Here is a 22,135-nt window from a genome sequence, read left to right on the forward strand (position 1 = left end):
CTTCCTTTCCCACCATCCAGTCTGCGCATGAATGAGTGCATCCCTGGTGGCGTCTTCTGCTGAGCCCATCACGTGGTGGGGGGCTCCCCGGACTGAGGGTTCTGTTCTGCAGAACACAGACAGAGTCCTCCGTGGGGAGCGCATCTTTGGCAGGAATAGGGGTGTTGTCTTCTCCGCACGTTGTGGACGGTGGTCACTACAACGTGTACGGAAACAGTGAACATGGATGAAAGGGTTAATTGTGTTTCTTTTTATCTTTTCATTGTGGCTTTTATCCATTTTGGCCTTAAAAGAACATGGGAAGGATTTCTTGGTGTGATATTTTGCATGTAATAAATTAAGAATAAAAAATGTCAGTGATGTTGTTTAAAAGGAAAAAAATATTTCTCTTAATTCTGTGTGTGTGTGTGTGCATGTGCGTGTGTCATTACCTATCAACACAAATCAAAAGATGGAATCTGTCCTTGAAGCCACTGGTTTTGGAAAGTCACCGTAGCCTGGCATTATGCTTGGGAAAAAAATAAAAACCTAACTTCCAGGAAAGGCAGAAATGGAGACATAAATTCTGAGGATTTATTGCTACATTGTTATGCCTTTCTGTTCTTAATTTTGACTGTTCCGAGTATTTTAAAGCTTGATCTATAGACTCCCCTGTTGTGCGCTCATGAATATTCACTCTTCGGGTTCAGCACGATGGAGCTGACGTTTCTGCGCGTGGACTACATGCATCTGGAGGACGGGGCGACGTCGGAACGTGACCAGTTATTTAACATCACAGCTCCTGAATCTGACGCCCCGGGAGGGGACGGGAGTGACGCTCGGCCGGGGGTGAAAACGATAGCTCCTTAAATTCTCGTTTCCCACTGTTTTCCTTCGTTTTTTTTTTTCAGGGATCCTCAAAGCCTAGACCCCCCGGAGGTCAGCAATGCGAAGCTCCAGTACGCCGGCTGGGGACCGAAGGGGCAGCAGCTGGTAAGCGGGCCGCGCGCGGCGACCGCGTTTTGCGTGGGAGGAAGCTGACGTTGTGTAGCCTGACTCTGTCTCTCCACGCGGCCTGTGCGTGTGAATGGCGTGTGGATGAGCGCACCAGGGCATCTGCAGATGTGAACGGCTGTGTCCTTTTCGGTGGCGAGAACGCTTAACGTGGGAACCGCCCTTGCTCGGTGTCCACGCGTGCTCTCTGCGCACGGGCCCGGCTGTGGCTGCTGCCCGGTGCACAGATTTCCCGGGAGGCCAGAGCCAGCCTGGGAAGCGCTGCAGGTGGGCATGGTCAGACTCGGGGGTCCCCGAAAGTTTCTTTGCGGGTGCTTCTGGGACTCTGGTGCTTTCCTCTGGAGGGTTTGGTGAAGAAGGTAGGTGTGTGGTCCTTGTGGCGCTCGGCCCCCTGACGCGGCATCGGCCAGCATGCAGACGGTGTGACTTCTGGGTGCAATGTCCACGTCTCCGCGAGTCCTGCTCAGACTGGCGAAAGGAAGCTGTTTGGGGGCGCTGGGTGGCGGGATGGTCCAGCGGAGGAGGGGCTCCAAGCAAGGCGTCAGGGGACGCGGGTTCTGACCCCGGCGTATGTGGACTGAGTTCCCGGCAGGGTTGGCTTGTGCCACAGTGAGGCTGCCCTCCACTGCCCCACAGCTGAGCAGGAGTGAGGTTTGGGGAAGAGGCCCTCTCACGTTTGCTCCAACCCCAGTCTGGCATCGTCTGAGACCCGATGGTACTGGCCGCTCCGCTCCCCTTTATTCCACCAGATTATATTGCTGCCACCTGCCACCCCCCCCGCAGAAAGTCCCCACAGCTAACCCACCATCTCCTTCCGCATCTTTAAGCCGACCAACCAAACCTGCATTTTAAAAACTCCTTTTCCTAAAATAGCACAGAAGTGACCGTTCGTATAATCTCGGCGTGAGAGTGTACGGCTGACGGTGCCCCTGTCCCGCAAAGTGAACTAGTCCTGTTTTCCCCAACAGGACGACTCTGTTTTCTTGGGGGCCCATGAATCCCATTGGTTCAAACTGGTTGAGAGAAAGAGGGGAATACAGGCCACAAAACTATTCCAGCTGTCATGACACTGTTCCTAGTGCTAAAGGCTCAAGAATCCAATTTCGAAAAGCACGTTTAGCTGATGGAAATCAGAGCATCCCAGGAGGTCAGGTGGACATCCCAGCTGACACGAATCCATCAGCTCGGTCACAGCAAGGAGACAAATGTCACCTTTCCCCCAAAGCTCTAACTCGCCCAAGAAAAAAGTGCCGTTTCACAGGAGGCGGTAGACACCCGGAGGGTTTGAGACTCAGGTGGCCAAACCTCTGAGAGGCGGCAACGGAAGGTGATTCCGAGAAGCGCATCTTTCCCGTATCTGCCCACGGATCCTGCGGGGACCACCGCACCTCAGCTTTGCACCTGGGCCTCAGCCAAGCACTCGGGGAAGAGCCACCTCACTGAGTGGTCGCTGTTCGTCCTCTTCAGAGTCATCAGAAGAGGGGCATTGTGACCTGACCTCTGGTCAAGGTCTCCTCCCACCACTATCCTCACTCAGCTCATGGGCTCACACCTCACCATCGGCCCCTGGGCGAGGCTGGACCCTGGGACCGGTCCCCGGCCAAGGCCTGCGTCCTGGACGGGGCTTGCAATTGGAAGAGAAATGAACCCACCGCTGCCAAAGGAGTCTGTGTGCGTGTGTGCGTGTGTGTGTGCGCGCACCTGGCACTCGCCTTAGGATTCTGTCCGGAGCAGGGAAGCAGGTGCGACCCTGCTCACTCACTGTCCCGACGCGGGCGCCCTCGGCCAGCCCCGCCCCCACCTCCGCCACCACCCACCACCGCCTCCTGGACCATTAACGCCCCCTGCGTGCCCCGCTCCCGTTACCGTGGCAGCCTGGAAACAGGGAGGGGGCCTGGCTGGATCTGATGGGATTAAATGAGGAAATAGATGCATGCAAACCGGTGACCGAGTGCCCTCCCGCGTCCCCGCCCTCCCCGTCTGCACGGCACCGGAGCGTGGAGCAGCGCGCAGAGAAAACACGCGGTGCCCACCTCGTTGCCGCGCGGTGCCCTCCCCCGTGTGCCCTCTGCGGGCGGACTGCGCAGTCGGAGCCCTGCTCGGGGGCCTTTCCCGGAAGCTCTGTCTGCGGAAGGCTTGGTCTCCGCTAACCTAGAACGAGGTCTGCTTGTCTGTTCAGAAACAGCCTTGTATTTCCTCCTATTTGGTCCCTGCTCAGAAAAGGAAGCCAGCCTGGCCTACCTGTCACCTCCCAGGCACGAGGGCCGGGGTGCGGCCGGAAGCCCACGACCATTCTGGGTCTCCCTGGTGACAGAATAAAATCGTCTGTTTACCAAAACGGGGCAGTTTCAGCCAGACGGTGTGACGGGACTGCGGCGTGTGGGGTCCAAGGATTCTTTCCCGGGGAAAGTCATGGGCGGGCGGCCTGGCAGGGAGAGTCAAGGGACCCTCTTTCCCGTTGCATTTCCGTCCCTGGCCCACAGCCTTCACCGGCTTCCTGATGTACAGAAGGCGGGCGCGGTCCCCACCTACCGACTCCGGCTTCTAAAGGAAGCTGCTACCGCTCTGTGGCTGCCCCTGCTTCGGGGGGCCCTGCCCTCGCGCACGGTCACCTCAGGAAAGTCCCCGGCCCTTCCTGTTGTGCTCTGTCCATCCTGCCCACACTCCATGTCCGTCCGCAGATGGGGTCCAGGAAGGGGGTGTCGGTCCACATGTGTGGTCACCTTGTTTTTTATTTTAAATCCTCACCTGATGATAGGTTTATTGATTGGAAAGAGAGAGAGAGATCGATGTGAGACAGAAACATTGATCGGTTGCCTCCCGCCCGCGCCTCGACACCCTGAGCCCCCTCCCGCCCGCGCCTCGACACCCTGAGCCCCGGCCAGGGCTCCCTTGTTTGTCGCCAGGACGCGTGCGTCCTCCAGTCTCGGCAATGTGAAGGCCTGTCCTTGGTCACCCCTGGTGCCCGATGTCCCCATCAGACCCGCTCAGCTCTCAGCAAAGGTCTCAACTGCGCCCTCCGGCCCGGCTTCTCTGACGCCCCCAGCCCTGAACATGCAGCAGCCACTCCCCGGGCTCCAGCGGCCCCTGCTCCCCGGCACCGCCCGCACCTGCGCGCTGACTCACCTGTCGCGGAGCCCCGCCCCGTGTGTGCCTGGTCACTGTGCATCGTCTCAGGCCTGGGGCGTCTCACTCTGAGTCCACCCAGGGCAACTACACTCGGGAAATCGAGTCCTTACGCGTCCTTTTGCCGCCGCGCCGAGTTCTGCCGCCTCACGGCCCCCCTCTATCGAAGGCGGTTATTTTCCTTTCTAACATGTCAGCAGCACATCGGGGTGAGGGTGACGTCAGCCTGTCCCCAGCATCGCCCCACCCCCCAGGACAGCGCTTTGACACGTTTTATAGGAGTCACGAAGGATTCAGAAAACTCTGAGCTGAAGCTTTTTTGTGCTCACACTGGGTCACTTAAAGGAAAAAAAATGCTTTTTCTTTAAAGTGTTTGGGTTTCCACTTTGAAGAAAAACATTTTTTTACTAGTCCATTCATGTTGTAAAAATTCATGCTGTCAAAATGTCAGTAACTCCACATGAGATATTAGATGAAAAGATTGTTCTGGAAACACCCAGATGCTTCGTTCGGTGGAACAAAGGGATCTGGGAGGGGCCTTTGTCTCCGGCACCTCCCAGGGGTGGCCTCTCTGAAAAGGTCGGCAGCCCTGCGGGGACCGTCAGCTCCCAGGTGACAGCAAGGGGCAGGCAGAGGGGCCGAGTGGGTGCCGTGCACCCTGCAGCACCGAGCCAGCCCGAGGTGGGAGGGGCGGGGGACACAGGTGCAGCCGGGTCTCCTGCCACCGCGTGCGAGTGGGACAGAGAAACCCGGGAACCAACCGAACTTTGAACCTAGAAGCCCAGGTCCAGAAACACCGTGTAGCCCCACGGCCACGTCCTCTGTCTCAGAGGCCAAGGTCCTGAAGTGGGACCTCAGAAGGAGAAGAACGTTTCATTGAGTTTATTCTGTTTTTCAAGGGCTGTTAATAAGAAAAGGTTTGGGGTCAGAGGCCACACCCAGACCTCGGGGCAGCACGCACGGGAGGTGCACTGTCACTAAGCAGAGAGGATGACGATGATGCCAACCGTACAGGGGCCGCCGTCTGGACCGAAGTCAGCTCTTTAGAGTCCGTGGTGTGGAGCCTCGAGTGAAGAAAATCCTTGCTAAAGGCTGGCTTTTGTCATTGTTTCTGTGAGGGCCACACTTGGCTGAACCAAAATGTGGAGAACGAGAAACAAAGGAAGAATTGTATCCGGTGAGAGTCTGACCTGAAGCCGGGACGCGGGGTACCACAGAGGGGTGCCGTTCCAGAAACAACCGCCCAGGCCTGTCCTTCTAGGTCTTCGGCTTCACGTAGGTCTGCGCGTGTCTGTCTCCGGGAGACAGCAATGTCCCCTGCTCTGCTGCAGCCCCGAGAGAAGTTTCTCGTAAACTGCCTGGGCGTTGGACCCCAGAAGTTACTGATCTGTAACTGGAAGCTGTGTGCGCAGCCCCATATCTCCCCATTTCCCTTCCTCCCCTCCTCCCTCTATCCCCAGTGACCGCCGTTCTACCCTCAGTTTCTACGAGTTCGGCTTTTTAGATTCCACGTGCAAGTGAGATCATGCAGAATTTGTCCTCCGTCTGACTTAGCAAATGGGAATTGCGTAACGGATGGAAGTGTTAGCTGATCATCATTTTGTAACACCTTAAAGTTACACATCGCTGTGTGTCAGTGACACCGCCTGAAAGCCGGGGTGAGGGGGGCCCTTCTGTAAAGCAGATCACCCGGGCCCAAGCCCCAGCGGGTCAGTGGTCATCTTCCCCCACCAGAAAGCTACCAGGGAACAGAGCCGAAATGGGACAGGCGAGCTTCCCTCGGTCACAGCTGTCCCCAAGGGCACGGCCGCTCAGCCTGTTCTAGGTATGAAGGGGGCAGGGAGCATCTTGTCAGCACTGACAGATCCAGCGAGGGGAGAAAGATGGATTTTTCCAGCCAGAAGAGATGATCTCGTGAAATGTCGCATCCACAGAGAGGACCAGATGAAGCGGCACCCCATTAATAACTTATAAAAGCCTCTAATCAGTTTGGGTTAATTTGCTATTCATTGTAAAAACATTCATCACAGGCACTGAAACCCATGACGGCAGCCACGAAATTAACTCCCAGGGAGGGAACCCGCCTTCTGTTTCCGCAAGGACTGACGGAGCTGGGCGGCGAGGGAGTCGCTGGCTCTGCCGGGGCGCCCTTCGGTTTGAACGCAATGTGGTGCCACTCCGAGGCTCCGCGGGAACCGGTGCCTTTAGTGTTCCCGCGCACACAAGTCAGTGAGCGCGGCGCTCGGTCATGAACCTGGACGGCCGGGCCCGCGTAGCAGAACCACCGGCCGCTCGCGGTGCGGGACGAGGAGGCTCAGGAAGGACGACGGCAGGGAAGTCGAACCACAAAAGCAGCCCTGTCGCTGTGGGAGCCGAGAAGGCGCGAGGGAGCCCACGGAAGTCGCACGTGGGGATTCCGCGGGGATTTTTGTCATGTTTTTAAATTATTTTTAAAATTTTGTAATTACAGGTGGATACTTTTCAGTAGAAATTAAAAATAAATGTGTCATGTTCTATGACCACAGGGCAGAGGCAGGAAAGAAAATGCATTCTTAGGACACGCGAACATAGGTGGAAGCGTCATAAAGGCATGCCTACACTGGAACCACAGAACTGTCAACTAAGACAGGAATAACGTTACTGTAATGATTCTGAAGCGTGGACACACCCTCAGTGCGTCTCGCAAGCGGGGCGGTAAAGCCTTGTGCATCCCCAGGGCACAGCCGTCCAAGGCAGTAGCCAGGCTGCCCCGGCCGGGCGGCTCAGTGGGTTGGAGCATCAGGAAAAGGTCGTGGGTTGGATCCCTGGTTGGGGCCACGGATGGATGTGTCTTTGTCACATCGATGTTTCTCCCCCACCCCTTCCTCTCTCTCTAAAATCAATAAAAACATATCCTCATGTGAGGGTTTAAAGAAACAGTAGGTAGGCTGTGTAAGCACCGGCGGAATAAATCAGTCAGGCACAGTAGGACTGAAAATGAGCTGTCTGGCTGTGTGTGGGCCTGTGGGGAGAGATCGTTATTTTGGCCTGGCCCGGCCGTGGGCGTTTTACCCACTTCTAAACGTTGCTTGAATACAGACACAGTAGGTATTCGGTAAAAATTAAAAAGGAAAGGAAACTGGGTGCCAGCAGTGAGTTTTAGGGATTCCGCTCAGCAGACACGCGCTCTGGCTGCGAGCGGGAGGAGGCAGGCTTGCGGGGGTCTGAGCACCGGCAGCCCTCAGGGGCCACAGGGTCATTCATTCTGTTGGTGTCAGGTCACCTTGCCAGTGTGACCTTTCTCCCCGTCTGGGCTGTGCCTGTAAGAGTGATTTCCCAGAACCCCCTTGGCAGCCAGAGCGGCACTGAGAAGCAGGCGGACTTAGGATCAAAAGCGGGGCCTGGCCTCGTGGTGGACGCTGGTCTGAGGACGATCAGCTGCGCTCTGCCCCTCCCGGCGCCCCTAATCCAATTGCAATGGGAGCAGTGTATTACTTCTTATAAAGAGTCAAATTTAGAAGGGTGCTTCCATCAGCCCGGGTGATATTAGGTTAGAGGATTTCAGGGTAATCCATCACATGCGGTTTCAAGGCAGGACCAGAGCTCCACATTCAGGAGCAGCGCCTGTCATGATAGATCTCTTAGGTAATGTAACAAGGCAGTTATAAATTAAAGTAACCTTTTCAGACACTCGGGTGGAGGGTGGAGGCCACAGTTACATTGCAGCCCTGGGCAAACCCGTCCCTCCCACCGGGCGGCCAGAGCAGGTTCTGACTTGGCAGGTTTTTCCGGTCCCCTCGGGGTGGGGGGCTCAGAATTCTCCGTAGTGCCCGCAGGGGGCTTTCAGGGACTCTATGCACCTGTCCCGTGTGGGCAGACGGAACACCTCTTTGTCGTGATTCCAAAAACGCGCCACAACTGGAACCCGTCACAGCAAAGGTCCCGTGTCCTCGTCTGCGTGGAAGAACCGTGACTTTTCTCCCGCAGGACTGCTGTAACCACGTCAGTCCCAGTGATAGTGACGGTTCATCTCAGGCCTCCGCTTTGTTCCTCCGCTATTTCACCCCCAAATAACTTCACTTTCCAGACCGCGTGTGAGCAGTTCACAGAAAGGGAGTGGTTCTCATCACACGTGGCCCTCACGGCCCGTGGCTCTGTATCAGGCACAGCACAGGCCCGCGACCAAGAGTCGTTCGATGGGTGCTATCCAGGAGGGGAAGCAAAGTTCTATGTCAGGTTGACGGGCCTTGCCGCCGTCTCTGAGGCACCATTAACCTGGCGGTTCAGATTGCGAGCCCCGCTGTGGGAGGAGTTCTGAATTTCTGAGTCCACCGTGTTTTCCAGAAGTGCACTGAGCCTCCTGGCCTTTCCCTGGGAATTTCAGAGGACAGAGGCCCCCCGTTCATGTCCCACCCAGACCTCACCGCTGTGTGTCCCCCACTCTCCCCCACCTTATTGTGTCTGACTGGTAAACATCACGGAGGCGAGGGAGGGGGGAGACCACCACAGGAACTATTTAGCTCCCTTGAAACAAGATGCACCCAAGAACTTTTGGAAACATTGTAGCAACATCTAAATCAGTTACTTGCAAATGATTCCTCCTGCCTTTTCTTTTAAATGCCTTTCCCAGAACTTCTCCTTTGTGGCATTATGTCAGCCCTTAGTAGGGTTAGTGTTAGGGTTAGGGTTGGGGGTTAGGGGTTAGGGTTAGGGGTCAGGGTTTAGGGTTAGGGTTAGGGTAGGGTTAGGGTTAGGGTTATCAATACTGGAAAGATAGAATACTTCCCTTTTTTAAACAACCTTTCCTGATCAGGACGTCTGTCTGCCCTCTACACCGTGATTCCCACGGTCTAGGAAATTTCTTTATACTTGTGTGGCTCCCGGAGACCATGGGGTCTGCACAGTGTTACATGGGAGTTAGGAAATCAAGGAAGGAGTTTAAAAAAAAAAAAAAAAGACCCAGTTTTATTTATTTTAGACTGAGTTTATTCTTATGTATGTCCTGGCTAAATTCTAGTTCAGCTATTTCCATTTATAACAAGCAATCAGCAAATTAGTGAATTGATTTTTCTGTTTGTTCCTTAGCTTGGAAACCTAATCGCTTATCTGAATGGTTTTCGATTGTAGCATAACGGCTTCAGTGGCCATTCATGGCTGGACTTAATGTTTCGTAACGTCCTCAGTCGGGCCCGATGGAGCATGTAAGTCACACATGTCCGGGTCAGTGCTGCCCACTGAGGTGCCCCCCGGATCCTCCGGCCCACGTGTGTCCTGCGTCTGTCCCCATAGGTGCCGAACCTGCTGGGGCCTCCACCCAGCTCCTCAGCAGCACCTGCCTCAGCCTGTCCCTAACCAGAACCCGGCACCACTGACTCACAGCACACCTGCTGTGGCTCTGCCTGCAAGGCGCGCCACCCTGTGGAGGGCCCCCACCTCCTCCGTTGCCCCAGCCACAAAGCTGTGTCCTTGACTCCTTGACCTTCCTTGCCCCGACTTGAATCTAGGGTGTTGAAATCATGAAGACTCATCATGTCCTCTCTAAGCCCCCCAGCCCCTCACACCTGAATTCCTGCTTCGTCTCCCTCCCTGAATCTACCCCTGTTCCAGAATGGTCTCCATTCTGCAGCTGGGGGGTCTTATCCACTTTCCTCTGTAAAATCTTCCTCTGGCTGCCCGGCAGAGACTCAGAGCCCGAGCTCCTTAATCCTTCCGGGGGGCGCTCCCCGCCATCTCCAGCCATTGCCCCCTCCCCGGCTAAGGATCCAAATGCCCCAGGCCCTCTGTCACTGCCATGACTTTGTACTTTCTGTCCCTTCGTCCAAAACACACTCGGTTCCACCCCTACCCCCAGCCCCAACCTCCTTTGCCAGGTTGAAGGCCCCTGCCTTTCAGATTTCCGCTTAGTCCCCCTCGCCTTTGAGAAGTGCCCCCAGATCCTCGCCCGACAGCCAGGGCTGGGCTGGGGACCCCCGCGTGTCCACCGCTGTGCCGTCACCATCCTCGCCGCTGTGGTCACAGCGAATGGTTACATCCCGTGCACTCTCTCGTCGCCCCCAGCAGACTGGAAGCTCCGAAGAGCCTCCTGGTCGCTGATGCGCTCTCAGCCCCCAGTGCAGGCCAGATGACAGAGCACCCAGCGGGCGCAGAGGCTGAGCAGGGAACCCATTGACGGCACGTCACTGACCCGCGGGGACAGTCAGTTTCCTCTTTGAACAGAAGCATAAGCCCCAGACTCCCACATCTTCCGGTGTTTTCACCTGTGGCAGAAGCCAGCTGACGGGCCCCTTTCAGCCTTGGCTCCAGACCCCTCCTCAAATCTTACCTTTTCCAGACCCCGAGTGAGTCATGACCACCCGTCATATCATGTTCAAGCTCAGGCTCCGTGAAATTCCAGTAAACGTCCAGACTTTAAAAAATTACTATCGCATGTATGTGCATTTGTTTGATTAACCTAATTTTCCCCAGAGCCAACAGCACTCCTTCCTTCAAGTTCGCTGCGAGATGTGAACAATTAATGGCCCGCGAGTCATTCACGTGCCCTCTGAAGTCACTGCTATTGCCTACAAATCTAATCACCCAGGAGCAGGCGCGTGTGTGGTGGGCCTGCTTAGCAAACCCCGGCCTTCAAATGTCCTGGGTCACTGCCCCGATTCGTTGGCTCACAATGTCCCTACCGAAAGGCACAGCATGATAAGGGCACAAAGCAGCCCTCCCACGGGAGAGTCAAGTGGCCGTTCCGGGCAGACGCACAGCGGACCCTCCGCCGCAGCACGCCCACAGCCCCACAGCTGTAACCACCGCCCACGTCCCTGTCCAGTCGAATCAGGACAGAAAATCAGTGTCAGACGAAGCTGGCCTGTGACACAGCCGGCCGCCTGCCCTTCGCGTCCTGTGTCACAAAGAACAAGGTGCCAGCGGTGTCCTTGGACTTCCCATGAGGAGGCAAAGCCTGTACATCCCTTCCTGCAAGAACCACACCGGCCGAGGGTTCCACAGGCAGGGGCGTGTCTAGAGAGAAGGGGTCCAGGGCTGCAGGTGCGCGTTCACACTAACAAGGCGCCCGACTCAGCCGCACTGGCTCCTGGTGACCGTGGGTTGTAAACCTGCAGGTGCAGCCAGAGTGGAGCCGGCAGGACAGGGTCAGGCGGCCTCTTTAATTAACTTCAAAGCCTCGTGCTCACAATGCCACTCCGCACAACAAAGAGGCTGTGACATTGTGATTTTCATCGCCAGGCCTGTACCGAAGGACTGTGTGACATGCAAAATCGCTGGTCGCTGGAACATCTCCGGTGGAACTGTTGCTTCCCAAAGGCAGATGCACCCTGTTAGGTCCATGGGCGCGACTGGGCTGGTACCGGAGTGCTCCGGTTTACACTGGTCCTGGCCGGCAGTTGGAGACAAAGTCAAGGCCAGGTTGTGCCCAGTGGCTCAGTTGGAGCGTCGTCCTGTACGCCAAAAGGTTGTGGGTTCTATTCCTGGTCAGGGCACATGCCTGAGTTGTGGGTTCAATACCTGGTCCAGGCATGTACAGGAGGCAACCGATCAGTGTTTCTCTCTCACACTGATGTCTCTGTCTCTCAAATCAACCGACATATCCTTGGGGGAGGATTTAAAAATATATATTAACATGTTACGAAGTTGTTTATCTTCTCTCTCTTGCAGCCCCGGGTGAGGGCACACTGCCCACACTGATACATATCGTATGCAATATTAATCATTCTTGCGTGAGTTTCTCCCATCGAACCTATAAAAAATGAAAAGACAGCCTGAACTGCCAGGCGCTGGAGTTCAGACCGCGAGACGGCCCTGGGTGGCCGTCAGTTGGGACGTCCTAACTCACAACAAACCAGCCCTTTATTCTGGGCGCTCGCCCCGCGCCAATCCGCGCGCCAGGCATTCCGCGTTCCCCCCTCTCTGTTCTCCGCGTCTCCATTCAGCCGTGAGAAGCCGAGAGTTCGGAAGATGGAAGCGATTCACCCGAGAGCGGGTGCTAGCGCGGCAGTCAGAGCCCACGGCCGCCTCCCTGCCGCGCTGTGGGCCTGGGCGCAGCGCCCGCCGCGGAAACGCGGGAGGACGTATCTCAAAACCGGATGAGCTCATGTCTGCGGAAAGATGCCCTGCGCATGTAACGTGCCGTTAGTACTTTGAATAATGGCGTGCGTAACCAAGGCCACCCGTAAGAACCTTCTTTTTTTTTATTCTTGCGATATTTAGGAACTGTATCAGGAAGCAGCCCTGGTGTGATCGGTCTGACTCCCTCGCCTTTCTCCCTCCGAGCTCCTAAAAGGAGCGGAAACGCTGGCCGAACGGTGACATCTCCGTCCGAATTCTCCGCAGGTTCCCTAAGGGAACCGTCCGTAAACCCCGATCGGATTAACATGCTCCGCCCAGGGCAGACGGGGCAGGAGTCCCGCATGGCTGACGCCCGTTCGGTGAGCAGCTGCGCCCCTTCAGGGAAGGACTGAACGAAGGAGATTCCGAGCGGCCCCTCCCCCGCTTCCCCAGGGCGAGGCCTAAGCATCTGAACATTTCTTTCGGTTTCCTCCATTTAACTGTCCTTTGTTTCCGACGGACATGGTAGGATCTGAACTCCTGGGATAACGTGTACGGATTTTGTAACACCCTAATCTTATCACTAAGGAAATGCTTTACGAAGACTGAAGAACCTCTGTGAGGTGTGCATGCGCCATAGAACGCAGCCAAGGTGCTGCCTAGCCCCGCCCTCCTAGCCCCGCCCACCTGGGCCCCGCCCACAGCAACCTGGTCACGCCCACCGAGGCCACGCCCCCACAGCCCACCCACTAACGCCGTGCCCACTGAGGCCACGCCCCAGCACACCACGCCCGCCCCCAAGCCACGCCCCCAGCACAACACGCCCGCCCCCAGGCCACGCCCCCAGCACACCATGCCCGCCCCCAGCACGCGTGGCACCTCCACGGCTGTTCTGAGCTTTCCTCCCCCGTCTGGTCTGCTCTGCTCCTCAAACCCAGCCATTCCGCGCGTCTGCGAATCCCCAAATAACACGTGGTCCTTGTTTATAACTGGACGTGACTGTGACCGTGGGTCGCGCACCTCCTGTCGCTGGGCCTCACCCCCAGCCCCGACTGTGACGATTGCGGATATGGCTGCGCCGTAGCCGTGACTGGGTGGCAGCCGATCACGCGGCTGCGGCTGTGACACCGTCCGTGCCGCGTCCTGTGTGCGGACGTGCTCCTGGGCTGTACTGAGTTATTTTTTCCCGTCCTCACCCGGGGACATATTTACTGATTTTAGAGACAGATGCAGAGAAATAGCGATGCGAGAAACGTTGATCGGTTGGTGCCCGGACGCGCCCCAGCCGGGGATCGAGGCCCCCACCTTCTGGCGCACCGGACGACGCCCCCTCCAGCCCACGGAGCCACCCGGCCAGGGCTGCGGGTAGCTGTGAGCTCCGCCGAGGGTGCGGCTCCGCGCCGTCCTGCTCACGCCCCTGGTGCCGCTCGGCCGCCCTTGCGGGGGCTTTAATGCGCATGAATCGGAAGTGTCTCTCTCGCAAATATAGTTCCCATTGCTGTTCCATCTTCTGCAAAACGCCCCTTCACGCCTTGTACCCGCTTTTCTTTAGGGTGGTCTCTTTTCGACGTATGCCGTTTTCCCGTATAGTTTGAGTAACTGTTTGTGCGTTCCGTTATTGCCACTGTGCTGTCTGACTTCATAGCTTGTCTTTTCCCCGTCACCGTGACATGCTCGGGTAGGAGAAGGTGGTCATTTCAGTGAAATCAAGTGGCTGCATCTCTGGTCTGCACTGTGTATGGCTTCTTACGGAAATCCCTCCCTGCCCTGAGAACATGAAGATATTACTCTCTTACACTCCCCTCTACCACTTGTGATTTCACGCTTCACGCTTGTGTCTTTCACCCACCTGAAGCTGGCTCATGGGTACGGCGTGGTGCGTACTTGCAATATTTTCTCATAGGACTGACCCATTGCCCCAGAGCATTTATGGGGAAGTCCCCTTTTCTTCCCGATGGGTCTCCAGGGCCGGCTTTGTCACTGAACTTTCCTGCGTGGGTGGGTCTGGTTTCGGGCCCTGTGTTATAGGTCCTTTGTCGGTGAAACAGAAACACACATTCTTAATGACAAGAGCTTCATAATAGGCGTGACAGATAGTATCCTGTCTTGTTCTAGGTGTGTACGTGGGTACAGCTCATCTCCAGCCATGTCCTTAAGGAATGTCGTGGCTGTCTTTGGGACTTTGCACACACATGCATGAACGTGCAGACACACATGCATAGAGTTTAGAACAGATTTGTTCCGTCCTTTTATTTTTATTTTTTTAATATACTTTATTGATTATGCTGTTACAGTTGTCCCAATTTCTTTTCCCCTTTGTTCCATTCTTTTAAAAGCCCTTTTGGAGGAGTAGTTGTAATTGCATCAAATTTATACAGCAGTTGAGTGAAAATTTATAAGTGTCAGCTACTGACATTTTCAATATGTAAATTATCTACTTTTTTTAAACAAAAGGTATTTCGCTAAAGTTTTATAATTTTCTCTATAAATTTCTTACAAACGTTTCATTTAAATTTATCCCTAGCATTGGGTAATTTGGGGACTGTCTTATCTGTTTTATTTTTTAAGAGGTGATTTTTCTAATATATATTTGCTGGGAAATAGAGTTGCATTTGGACAGTTGTACCCTCCCCAAATGATGACAACGTGGTTTCTCCCTTCTTTGCTGTGTGCCCTCTGCTGCTTTGTCCCCGTCGCAGGCACCCAGTGCTTGCTGAGCTGAGCAGGCGGGTCCTGGCGGAGTCCCGTCCTCAAGTCCCGCCCGTTAGGGAAGGCTGGACGCCCTCCCCAGCTCTAGTTTGTCCCTCGGGTTTGCTCGGCCGCTGCTCTCATGGTTTCTGTTCCCGTTCCTTTTAGATTGAACGGGTTCCAGCTCCCGGGGGTTTTCTGCCTCTATGGACACGATCAGGGAGCTTCTCTCCTCTGATGTGTCTGGGCGGCATCCGACATCGATCCGTAGGACACCGTGGCACCACCACGGCCAGCTGGTTGGTTTTGATGCAGTATTCGCTTTATCTGCGTACATGTGGCTACATTTAAAAAACTAATGTTTTCGAGGACTTTTGCATCTCTGTGCATGAGTAAGATTGATCTACTAATGTGGCAAATTACATTATTGAATTTGACTTAAGTCACTTTATTAAAATGGCACCTAAATAACAACAAACTCAGAGCTCGGTGTAATGTGATTCATTAAGCCAAATATAATTAACTTCAACGATTCTACGAAACCCACCAGTTTGAAAGCAGTCACGCCCTTGCGGTGCTGGGCTGCACCACGGCTATGGCCCTCGAATCTTGACAAGGGCGCTGATGATGCTGTCACCTGGGCTGTGGCACTGACTCCGTTTCCCATGATGCCTCGTTCTTGGACCTGCGCAGAAACCGCCTTTGCGATAGCGCAGCCTGATATGGTTGTCACTGTGCCTGGCAGGAGAGCGTTATTTCCGTTATCAAACTCACTTTCTTGTCTCACTGGCCCTCAGACACCTGTGTGGGTCCACGGGGCACCAAGGCGCTTGTCAGCATCAACTCAGGAGCTAAAATTAGGTGACCAGGCTCAGTTATTAGATAGTCATCCAGGCAGTCTAGAATCTGCCATAGTCATTGTATTCAGATCTGCATCAAAACAAACATCTGAGCCCTGGCCGGGTGGCTCTGTGGGTTGGAGCATCATCCTGTGTGCATCAAAAGGTTGTGGGTTCGATTCCTGGTCAGGGCACGTACCTAGGTTGCAGGCTCAACCCCCGGTCTAGGTGCATATGGGAAGCAACACATTGATGTTTTTGTCTCATGCACCTAGACTTTTTCTCCAGAAGGAGCCCTCCGTAGGTTTGTTGGGCTGCCTTTAGACAGCCTTCCACCAGGAAGGGCACCGATAATAAATCCATAAACAGACACGCGCCACCTCCCCTCGGGGAAACGCATGCAACTTGGCGCGTAGACACCACAGCTTCTCACCCTGACTCTCAGGAGCTGTTTCCCACCATGACTAGAAAAAAAAGGGTGAAGGGTGTCCCCGGGATCAGAGCATTATTGTGACCTCCACAAAGAGTCACCCCAACTGCTGGGAAGGGGAAATGGTCCTTCCAGCTGGGACTAGTCACCTGCAGCTGGGACCCTGCCCCTCCGGAGGGCCTGCTGGTCTTCCTTCCCTGTCACCCTACAGAAAGCCCTGCGGTCATTTCTTCCTGGTGTCTGCCTGGAGACTCCTTTTAACCTGACTTGCAAAACGTGCAAGTCTTGAGGACCGAGGAAAACCCTGGCTCCGTTCCCTCGGATCCCTCCCCCGTCACAAGGACGGTCATCAGCCCGACTCACTCAGCGGTATTTGAACACCCTCTGTATGCCGGCCGCCTGCCTCACGTAACCCGCTTCCCGTGCAGGACAAAGAGTGCAGCTGGCTGCCGCCACTAAACACAGAATGCTGCAAATGGAACGGTGGCGCGTGTTTCCAAAGCCTATCGATGTACTAGAGCGACGCGAAAGTAGTGAGAGAGACAGTGGGTGGTCTGCGCGCGGGTAGGTGCTGCGTCCGGAGAGGGGCTGAAGTTCACAGTGGGGAATTGGCTCCGTGTTCACTCGTCCTGCAAACGCTGGCTCACAGACCAGAAGGAAGTCTGACAGCCCCCAACCCTGCTCCGGTCCCTCCTTAACAAAGAGAGAGAGGGACAGGCTGGGGCCAGGAGGCTGGGGCCAGGAAGCTCAGCAGACCTGGGCGGGGTTCCTGATCCTGTTTGTTGGGGTGTTGCTCACGGGGTGCCTTCCCCCCTTTCTGCGCTGAGACCGCTGGGGTTCCGTTTGTACTAGCAACGAAAATTTCTCTTATACGTCACACTTGTTTACATAAAAGGCGAATCTTTTTTTAAAAAGTATCCTTAACCCAAGGATCTCTTTATTGATTTTAGAGACAGAGGAAGAGCGGGGAGGGAGGGGGAGAGAGAGAGAAACATCGAGCGGTTGCCTCGCATGCACACTGACAGGGAAATGAACCCGTAACCTTTAGGTGCACGGGACGGCGCTCCAACCACCTGAGCCACCAGCCAGGGCCAAAGGGAGCTGTTTGGGGTTGTTGTTTTAATAAAGTAAGTTAAAGGAGCAGTGGTTCTCCAGTCCTGCGGCCCGTCCTGCAGGTGGTTGTGGGTGGACTGCACACTTCAATGAGGCCTGAGCCTCAGTTTCCCCTCTGCAAGTGGCCGGGAGGCCTCAGGGTCACTGCGAAGGACTCTGAAGCAGCCCTGAGGCGGCCGCCTTCCTGCTGCGTAAGTGTTGGTTCCCGTCCTCGGCCACGGGTGCGGGAGCAGAAATCTAATAATATCTTGAGTCCGGGCCAAGAGATCATACGTTTTGCTCACATGGGGAGAAAAATTACAAAAGGGGAAAACACAGACCTTGGAGCCAGACAGCCCTGTTAGCTGTTCTGACCTTGGACCCTCTGAGTCAGTACCCCCATCCATAACACGGGGTGACTAGGAGGCCTGTTCTGCATGGTTATGGGGAGAATCCGGGGAAATAGACAGAACTACATCATGTGGTAGGGACTGCTTGAGAAATAATGGCTGCTCCGTCACGCCCAGGTTTGGGGACCCCCGCGCTGTCCCCCCTCCTCCGTCTGCCTCCCCTGTCCTGTGGGTTTTGTCCCCTGTGCAGAAAACACCGAGTAACAGTCGGGGGTGGAGAAGCGCCAGGGTGCTTTGGGGCTTTGAGAATGTGGGTTTTCCGACTGTGATTCCCGGGATTTCAGGAGAAGGTGCAGATTCTAAGGAGACCCACTTGCCTTGTGGATTCAGGGTTTGGGGCGCTGAAAGCTCACCTCCTTTTCTCCTTTTCTCCGGTGGGCGGTACTTTCATTCAAGAACTCTCTCCTTTGTTTTTCTACTCAGGGTCACCTTCTGCCTCTCAGGGGGTCTCCTTTAAGGATTCGGGGTGGCAATTTGGCTCCGAAGAGGACTTTTGTAAGGCCACAGCTCCTAAACTGAATGCGAATTGTGGTAGAGCTCTTTGGGACCCCTGCTGGTTTCCAGGACAGCAGGGAGTGCCCAGCGGCCCCCAAGGACCACCCTCCCTGAAGTGGGTCCTCCTGTCTCTCCAGGTCACATTTCCGTGGCCCTGGGAGACCTTGGGCAGCTGAGAGTCTCCTGATAAGGAGTTTGAGATTTTGCCTTCTTAATTAACATTTTTATTTTGCTAACATTTTGGAGGGCACTGATCTTTCAGAAGCGCTAATTACCAAGCGCAGCAGAAGGTCTGGCTGCATATTAAACTGCTTCATCACCGGCTCCCTGAGGAACTGAAAGGCGTCCTCACTGAGCCCAGCCAGCGGCCAGATGGGGGCGGGGGTCCCTGGCCCCTGCGGCTCACAGAGTACAGCCGGGCCGCTGGGGCCAACAAGCCACGCTCCCAAAGCAGGGACCGCCACTCCTGTCTTTAAGAGATGTCTGTCCCTCCATGCAAAAACCTGACCTGTGACATCGGGTAACTAGGCGCCTCCTGGCCACGCCTGCTCCCTCAGCTCCAGGTACAGAGCTCCCTGGCATGTGATCCCTATGGATGAAGAAGGTTCTGGAAGGTTCTGGCTCATCCTGAGCCGAAAAGACAGAGGGGCCCCTCTAGGACGCCCTCCCAGGGGTCATCCTCACAGGTGTGTCACCAAGCAAAAGGGGGCTTGTCCGCGTGGCGCTTCGGCAGAAGACCCGGCAAGCTCTGGTGAGGAAAACGGGTCTTTCTTTACACCATTCCAGCTCCTGCTCGGGGCCCCGCTCTCCCACGGGACCCAGCACTTCCCCGGCTCCCCAAAAGGCCGTAAGTCAAAACCAAGCCCGGAGTTCCCCACACCTTGTCTGCCAGCTGTCGCTTCAGGGTCTGGGGCACGATGTCCTCAGCCTCCGTGTAACGGTCCCGGAGACCGTGTGCCGTGTTGCATGGATCACGCATAGTTCTCCCTCTGCCCTTTCAACGCTGCATGGTTCTCCCCCTGCAAATGGCCGCCACCTTATTTTTAAACCCCTGACCACGGCCTGCGGTGCAGTGGGCAGGGGGACAGGTTCTGACCATGCACAGAACCCTGCGCAGGCCCCGTGTGCTCTTTCCTCACCGTTCTAGGGTCAGAGCCCCTCCTGTCTCCTTGGGGCCTTGGAAGAACCAAAGCCATTTGCACAACTAAGACCCTTGCCACCAGCCGTAGATACGCAAAGGCATCTTGAAAGTTGTGCTTTACTGAGTCCCCTCCCCCATTCCCAAACCACAGGCTCTGGGGAACTCTGGGGACCCCACTCTGTGGCAGGTGCACGTGTACACAGGCGCGAGGCGCGCATGGGGGTGTCTGTATTGTGTGCCATGGGGCCAGGCAGAGCGGCTCTGGTTGCACCTCAGACACAGCAGGGTGCCACCCTCGGGCCTGCAGAGAAAGCGGGCTACCGCGTTCTAGAAGGTTCCGGGTGCTCTTCATGACTGAGTCTCACGGAGTGGGCGCTGGAGTTGGTGGCTCCCGGACGGCTCCGGGTACAAGATTCAGGGACAGAAGGGAAGTGACTGGGCAATGCTCGTCCGCCGGGAACCGGGGCTCTTCCCAGGTGCGTCGCGCAGGCCGCCCTCGGTCCTCTGATGGACGAGGGAGTCGGTCTGGGGGCGCCCTGCAGGCTGCCCAAGGCTGCTGAGCCCAAAGCCGCCTCCCTCGGGAGGTGGAAGTGACCCAGCACATCAGGACAGGCGACCAGAAGTGGCTGATGTTTTCCCCCTGCCCTCAGCCAAGGCTGTCCCTGAGGGCAGGGCCACACCGTGTCCCCAGCTGACTCCACACCCCAGTGCCACGTGGAGGGAACGGCTGCCCACGGAGGCACCCTCACTTCCAGTCTGGTCCCCCACTCCCAGCCCTGGGGCAGAGGACGGGATCCGCGTCCCCAGACTTCCTCCCACTGGGGGTGGTGGGGAGCCGGGGGCTGCTCTGGCAGAGGCGACCTGGACTCAGGGGGGCCTTCACTGTTGAGCACCCCTCAGCGCCCCAGGGCTGGGTGCTCCCGCGTCTTCTCCACGTCTGGGAACTATGGGTTGTTGCTTTGAAGAGGAGTTATCCCCTGACCTAGGGACGCATTTTCAGACAGAGGCAATAATGACGAGATGACAAAGTCACTGTGGAAGGGGACATGTCCAAGTAGGACGCCCCTCTGTGACTCCCAGGGTAGGACCCTCACCTTCTGCAGAGGCGCCCGTGGCTCGAGGGCACCTGTCCTGTGTGGTGCACACTGGCTTCCAGGCCCCCTCCCGTGACCCACGGTGTCCCTCCAGGTGGGACGGTGGCACGTTCCGTATTTTACCCCCAATTCCCAATTCAGGTGCCAGATATTTAAATGCTCAATTTATTTTTATTTTTTTATTGATTTTTCTATTGTAAAAATAATACAGAACATAGAAAGTAAAAACATACAGAAAATAGGAAGGGAAAACCCAGTACGTACAGACAATTCCTACCAACGTTCTAGGATGCCCTTCTTCATAGTCACAATGATTAGTCTCGTGGCCCCCTGCTGGCTTCCTAGGGCACAATTAGCATTGTGTGCAGTTAAAGTCTGGTCACGCACACTTTTTTAATGGTTACGTAGTATTTTGTTGGCTGGATTTACAAAAATCTAACCATTTTCCCGTTGGACCTCCAGACTACACTGCTGCACCTGTGGCCCTAACGTGTTCCTGATGTGGAATTACTGAGTCAAAAAATTTGAACCCTTCTTCAAGGTTCTCGATACACGTGTACAAATAGTTGTCCGTCCTTAACCACCCATTCTTATGGCTTCCTCCCCGGCACCAGGCCTAGTCAGTGAAAAAAATATATTTCTAATGGTATGATTAAAAAATTTTTTTGCTGATATAATTCAATTGCATAGTTACTTAAATCAGCATAAATGTAATTACATCCCCTGGTTGATTAAATTAACATGTATTTAATAGGACATCTATTATTCTCCATGAGTTAATACCCTTGGTATCTTTCTGGTGAATTACCTGGTTTTATTCTGGATCCTCTCATCTTGTACTGTCTTGTAAATAATAGAGAAGGACAGACCACTGAGAGGGGAGTGGGAATAACCTGGGAGCTTCACCGTCTGGCCTGCAGCCAGCCAAGGTCCCAGGACACAAATGCCAAAGGTCACAGACCTCTGAGCTGGACTCTCTGTAAGTCCCCGTTCACCCCCTGGGGAGGTGCTAATGAGCAGCTCCGGAGATAAAAAGCCAGAGGAAATGGAAGCTTCAAAGACCCGGAATAATTCACAGACCACTAATGAGCCCCTGGTGGCCAGAGAAAAGGTGACTGTTTATCCTGTCACCTTGGAGACGGACAGAGTCTAAGACCCGTCACCCTGAACATCACAGGCAAAGCGTCAGGGAGGGACGAGCTGGCCTTGTCCGGGAAGGGTGTTTCTGGCTTTAATAAACCCTCAGATAGAATACTATGACCCCTCAATACCTGGTGTGACTCAGGGGATCCACGCAGGAGCCTCTGTGACCCCTCAGACACCTGGCCTGGCTCAGGGGATCCACGCAGGAGCCCCTGTGTGCTGGCAACAAGTCTGCCTTGCAGGGGCGGCCATGCCCTTCCTGCTTGGACCACATACAAGATGCCCCAAAACTGCTGCTGGGGGTCAGAGGAGAGCCAGACTTTCCCGCCGCCTCAGGAAGAGCCTTCTTCGGAGTCCCTGAGGCTCGGTTCGCTGCAGTGTCAAAGCAGGTGTGGCAGGCAGCTGTCAAGGGGGGGGGGACCACGTGACAAAGGTGAAGGGATCAAGCAAAGAAAGAAACAAAACTCAGACACAGACAACAGTGTGGTGATTATCGGGGGGAAAGGGGGTGGGAGCAGGCAGGAGGGGTACGTGGTGATGGAAGGAGACCTGACGTGGGACGGGGAACACACAATACCACATACAGGTGATGTGTTGTAGAATTGTACCCCTGAAGCCTGTATAATGTTATTAACCCATGTCACCCCAATACA

At 55.3% G+C, this 22,135-nt stretch overlaps 1 protein-coding gene across 1 annotated transcript in view; it reads left to right on the plus strand.

The window, feature by feature from the left end:
- The window catches only part of DPP6 (dipeptidyl peptidase like 6), a 352,854-nt gene that overhangs the window by 267,022 nt on the left and 63,697 nt on the right, over positions 1-22,135 (plus strand). The window contains exon 7 of the mRNA XM_090287723.1: positions 891-972. Coding sequence (XP_090143849.1) covers positions 891-972 — 82 coding nt within the window. The remainder of the gene's footprint in view (positions 1-890; positions 973-22,135) is intronic.

Source organism: Furipterus horrens, unplaced genomic scaffold, assembly GCF_987537825.1.
Source record: "Furipterus horrens unplaced genomic scaffold, mFurHor1.1.pri manual_scaffold_9, whole genome shotgun sequence".
In the NCBI taxonomy this organism is placed as follows: Eukaryota; Metazoa; Chordata; class Mammalia; order Chiroptera; family Furipteridae; genus Furipterus; species Furipterus horrens.